The following is a 5,723-nucleotide window of genomic DNA, read 5'->3' as shown; positions in this document are numbered from 1 at the left end:
CCAACCCCTGGTCTGAAAGGGATGAGCCTTGGCCAGCTTCCTGGCTGCCACATTCTTGGTACTCCTCGACAGAAAGCGAAACCAGTACTCGTCAAAAGTCAAAAACATGAAATCAAAGTCCTCACCGTCATATCATTGAATGTAACCAACTGAAAATCAAACGACCATTTTGTACCTTCCATAAATTGTGCAATAATGCGACGTATATACTTGCCAATGAGAAACACATGCACGGGCCCACAAATGAAAGCGATACCTCGTTGAAATCCTTCCTCACTTTGGTCCACAAGAATTGCATATAAATAGGGGTTAAGTTTGCATTTCAATTTGCAGCCATATTAGCATTGAGCATCTGCATGTATATATAGATATATAGTTTTTAGGAGATGGCACTCCCGCAAAAGGCTCTAACCATGCTAGATAATTTGCAGCATGCTCATAAACGGCCAGCGGCGAACTACCAGCAGCCGGTTTGGACGCCAGATTTTGTCCAGTCCATGAAGAGTTACAACACGGTGACTAACTAGATTAATTAATCACTTTTGTTTAGTAGCTCTTAATTTGCTTGAGAAATAAAATTAATTATGTTTCATTACCTTTGGCTTATGCATTAAATTATTATGAATGTCCGTGTAGGATAAGATTCACAAGCAAAGAGCAAAGAGGCTGAAGGAGGAGGTGAAGGATATGATCTGTGATGACAATGCAGATCCCTTGGCAAGGCTTGAACTGATAGATGACATAAAAAGATTGGGTTTAGGTCATCACTTCAAGGAGGATATAGACAGAGAACTTGATAGAATTCTGCCAAAACAAGCTGCGATTAATGGGGGACAAAAGAGCAGTCTTCATGCCATTGCTCTGCACTTCAGACTGTGTAGAGAATATGGCTATGAGGTTTCCCAAGGTCCGTAGCTACATGCAAATATAGTCACATTTTCCCCATACAAAAATGAGCTCGGTTTCCAAAAACTTGAACACGTTTTCTTTTTTTTCTTTTTTTTTTTTATAGTTTTCGCCAACAATGGTGCCTCAGGTCATACTAAAACAGGAAATAGTTATCACAACGTACATGTACCAGGACACACCTGGGCGAAGGCTCCGAATAGATGGAGCAAGAACAGGGAGGATCACATTTTCATTTTCTTAAAAAGAGAGCACTTCAATTCAATATTTTTGTTTGTTTTACAAAAGAAAAGGTTTTCTGATTGAGCTGAGTGTGTCCAAAGAATTAATGATATCGAGTTCAAGTTCTCTCTTGAGAAACTTCTATCTCTACAGTATAGAGAGAGAAAAAAGAAAAGAAAACTATTTGAGACCACCAGACATGAGATTTATATTGAAAAATCTCCAAACAATTTTAGCATAAAACAAATAAGGTAAAATATAAATTCTCATGGCACTATCAACAAAGGAGTGAAATATTTTATGTCCAGAAAATGAAAGTTTTTGTCTATATGAACACACCATGACCAGTAAATCATATAATTTTTTTGGGATGTACAGATGTGTTTCAAAGATTCAAATATACCGATGACAGCTTCAGCAAGTCCCTCCAAGACGATGTCAAGGGATTGCTAAGTTTGTATGAAGCTTCATATCTGGCTTTCGAAGGAGAAACCCTTTTGGATGAGGCCAAAGCATTTACAAGCTCACGGCTTAAGAGTTTTAAGGGCGACACAGACGCAGCCCTAATGGAACAAATAAACCATGCATTGGAACTTCCTTTGCACCACAGGATGTTGAGGCTAGAAGCAAGATGGTACATTGAAACATACAGTAAAAAAAAAGACCCAAATCACTTGCTTCTTGAGCTGGCAAAGTTGGATTTCAACATAGTGCAATCTAGACAACAAAGAGAGCTCCAAGAAATGTCAAGGTACGTAAGTCCTAAAACAGGTTTCCCAACATAAGTATCATTAATGCCTTTAATATTCATTATTACTGAAGAAGAAACCTCAAACATTTGCAGATGATCTATCTACATGATATATTCATTAATGGTACATCATATTTGCAAATATGACATAATTTTCTTTGTAATGCAATCCCTTTTTTTGTATTTTTGTTAGGTGGTGGGACGACACAGGATTGGCAAAGAAGTTGAGTTTTGCAAGAAATAGACTTACGGAGTGCTTCTTTTGGGTGGTTGGTATGGTTTCGGAGCCTCAACTAGGTGACTGTCGCAAGGGGCTAACAAAGGTGGCAGCACTGATAACTGTTATTGATGACATCTATGATGTCTATGGATCTTTGGATGAACTTCAATTATTCACCAATGCAGTCGAGAGGTTTGCATTAATGAAACCCAAATCGTTTTACTTCAAGATATAATTCCTTTTTTGTTCCATTTATAAATTATACTTCTCTGCCCAGGTGGGATATAAACTCCATCGAAAAGCTGCCTTGCTACATGAAGTTGAGCTTCCTTCTCTTGTACAACACTATTAATGAAATGGCTTACGATACCCTTAAAAAACAAGGGGTAAACATAATACCCTACTTAACAAAAGCGGTATGGTTCCTTTATGTTGAATCATCAATCAAGATTTATAAAGCTCAAAGTCAAAACCTCGAAATCACGGCATTAACATAATTTGTTTCATCATTTTTTCATTTGTACGACAGTGGACCGACATGTGCAAAGCCTTCATGGTGGAAGCAAAATGGCGATGCAACAGAGAAACTCCAACCTTTGATGGGTATCTGGAAAATGGATGGATGTCGGTGTCAGGGACTGTCGGTTTAGTCCATGCCTACTTTTTAGTGACAAAAAATATTACAAAGGAGGCAATTGACGACTTAGAAATCTACCACAATCTTCTGAAATGCTCGTCCATGATTTTTAGGCTTTGCAACGATTTGGGCACTTCTAAGGCATGCAGGCGATTAATTAATTTCCATTCAACCGTCTTTCTGTCGTAGTATCGATTAAGAAATTGTTTTAGATTATGGTTCACATTGAGATCATTAAGGTTATTATTTGTTTGTCGCAGGATGAGTTGGAGAGAGGCGAATCTGCAAATTCAATCTCGTGTTACATGCTAGAACATGGAGTTTGTGAACAATTTGCTCGCAAGCACATAAGGAATTTAATCGATAAAACGTGGAACAAGATGAACAAATATGGAGCAGCCGATTCTCATTTCGGAAAACCATTTATCCAAATTGCAATGGACCTTGCCCGGATTGCTCAATGCACATACCAACATGGAGATGGGCACGGAGCTCCAGATGCCAAGGCAAAGAAACGAGTTTTGTCTGTGCTAATTGAACCCATCAAACTCATAGAGAGACCAAAGCTCCAAAATATGGAAAGGCATAAGCCCTAGAAAATTTTCTTGATGAGAAAGTACCTTCTTAATTATATATGCGTGGGAGGTTGTTTTATGTGTGGTAAATTGCTTTTATGACCACATATATATATATATATATTGTGTACCATAGTGTTTTTTATATATAGTGTTCCCTTCAGCTAATTTCTTACTAAGTTCGCTACCATGCAACGTTTGGGCGTGTCAGCATTTGGTGGTGTTGTTTTGTATCCCCAATAATCTTTGGGCACGTAAAAGCACTGATGACAAAATTGCATTCTTAAGCTTCATTTGTTTTGGGAAAAGTGTTTTTTTGGAAGAAAAGAATTTTTAAAGAAAACAATTTCTTGACAAGAATTTTCTTAAAATGTGTTTTTTGTTGTTTGGCTATAACTTGAGGATTGGATGTTGTAACCAAGTAGAGAGAGAGAGATAGTGATAAGGCCCGACATTTAACGACCCAAATGGTGACGCGAATAAGACCATTTCCAATTCAAAACTTCAAAATGGTGCAATTTTTGCACTAAAATGGTGCAACTTTTACACTATCCTATCAAGTCATCTCCAATCCATTACATCCAAATTTACATCAAATAAATAGTAATATTTTTATTTCTTTAATTCATAATAATTAATTTATTTAAAAAAATTAATTATTTATGTAATTGTAGATTAAATATGTAAAAAAAATTATACATATTTACATAAAATCTTGTTAAATAGTTATAATCTTTTTTGCTTAATTTTAATTTATTATGTTGTTAAAAATAATAATCAAATTAAATACATAAATCAAGACCAAAATAAAAAATTATACATACAAAAATAAAATTAAAAGAGGATATAAAATTAAATTAAATACAAAAATTGAAATGAGAGGGATAATTTGACCATTAACTTCCCATGGCATTTTTGTCACACCAAATTGGTGTGAGGTTTTTCCGTCCCATTGGAGACGCCAAAACGGCAAATTGGGTGAAATTTGGCGTTTTGTTATCTCCATCGGAGATGGCCTAAGTCTTCGCCCAACCAAATATGGGTCGAGACTCATCTTCTCCTAAATGACTTGTTCTCTTTATTGTTTTCACACCAGACGATGACGAGGGGACAATTAGAGAGGTAGAAGACTGTAATCTGTGTTCAAAAGTAAACGCAAGTAATTACTCGGGGATGAGTTTCGAAAGGTTTCTAGCCCATTTTTGATGATTTCTTTAGGTAATAAATATGTGTTTAGATAAAATTTAACCAATTACAACAATTTTATGCCAAAAGGAATCGATCAACAAGTTCTAAAAACTCGTACAACCATGCTCGATACCACATGTAAAATAATAATTAAACAATAAAATTGTATGAATTTAATAGAAACACTAAATATAAACAAAAAGGCGACATACCTATGTTCTTTATCGTTATTAAATGTGATTGTTTATGATTTAACCTTATACTGAATGAGAGATACGAACACAAATCTCAGATTAAAATATATCGTTAAATAACAATATCTTCCTTTCACAACTTCTCAAATAAAAAGCCAATCAATGGGACAAACATACAATATATTGTAAGGTATCAAAAACCCTAATCTAATTAACATTATTATTTAAAGTATTAGAGAAGAGATCTAAACACAAATAAAATATTTATTTAATAATTTTTTATTATGAATTAATTAGTGAATGATCTATATTTTGTCTTAAGTTACACCAAAATTCAAAAATTAATATCCATATTTTATTAATAATTAGATACATCATTATCAACAATAGGAATCTCATACACGTCTCTTGAATAGATACTCCACCATATCATTAGCTTAATTTTAACCAAATAAAAATATTGACAATTAATGATAACCAATAAAAATATTTCCAGCATCAACCACGTGTATGGTGGAGTTGCTTCCTTCGGAGATATTTCAAAAGACACGTGGCAAAAAATAACTGGAACAATCTTTGTATCGAAGTTGTGGTCGCAAATTTTACGTACCTGTACGTGTTGAGTGACATTTATGGTCCGACAGGTCCATGTGTGATTGCTTAATTTAGAGCAGTGAATCATAAAATAATGATATCACATGACACCATCACATCCAAGGTATACGAAAATGAAAAGGGGAGACATTTTTGATAAAAAAAAATAAAAATGCAAAAATAACATTTATTTAAATAGTAAATCATAAAATAATGATATCACAAGACACCGTCACATCTACGATACATGAAAACGAAAATGGAAAATATTTATAATAGAAAATGAAAATACAAGATCGACATTTATTTAAAAGTTAGAAAACGAAAATATGAGATAAATTATAAATTTAAAAAATATAAGAGTTTTTTTATAAATATAATTTTTTATATAAAAAAATACTCAAATATAAATAATAAACATAAATTTTACAATGTA

The 5,723-nt window shown here is 34.0% G+C and overlaps 1 protein-coding gene across 1 annotated transcript; it reads left to right on the top strand.

Annotated features, from left to right (window-relative positions):
• The first annotated feature begins 343 nt into the window (after positions 1-343).
• On the top strand, positions 344-3,562 carry LOC127792527 (probable terpene synthase 12). Its single transcript, XM_052323047.1, has 7 exons — positions 344-515; positions 637-907; positions 1,507-1,879; positions 2,073-2,291; positions 2,377-2,515; positions 2,629-2,877; positions 2,997-3,562. The coding sequence occupies exons 1-7, from the start codon at positions 387-389 to the stop codon at positions 3,330-3,332; spliced, it is 1,716 nt and encodes a 571-aa protein (XP_052179007.1). The 5' UTR covers positions 344-386; the 3' UTR covers positions 3,333-3,562.
• The last annotated feature ends 2,161 nt before the right edge of the window (positions 3,563-5,723 follow it).

This window comes from Diospyros lotus, chromosome 15, assembly GCF_014633365.1.
Source record: "Diospyros lotus cultivar Yz01 chromosome 15, ASM1463336v1, whole genome shotgun sequence".
Taxonomy (NCBI): Eukaryota; Viridiplantae; Streptophyta; class Magnoliopsida; order Ericales; family Ebenaceae; genus Diospyros; species Diospyros lotus.
This window is presented reverse-complemented; position numbering and strand designations above follow the sequence as displayed.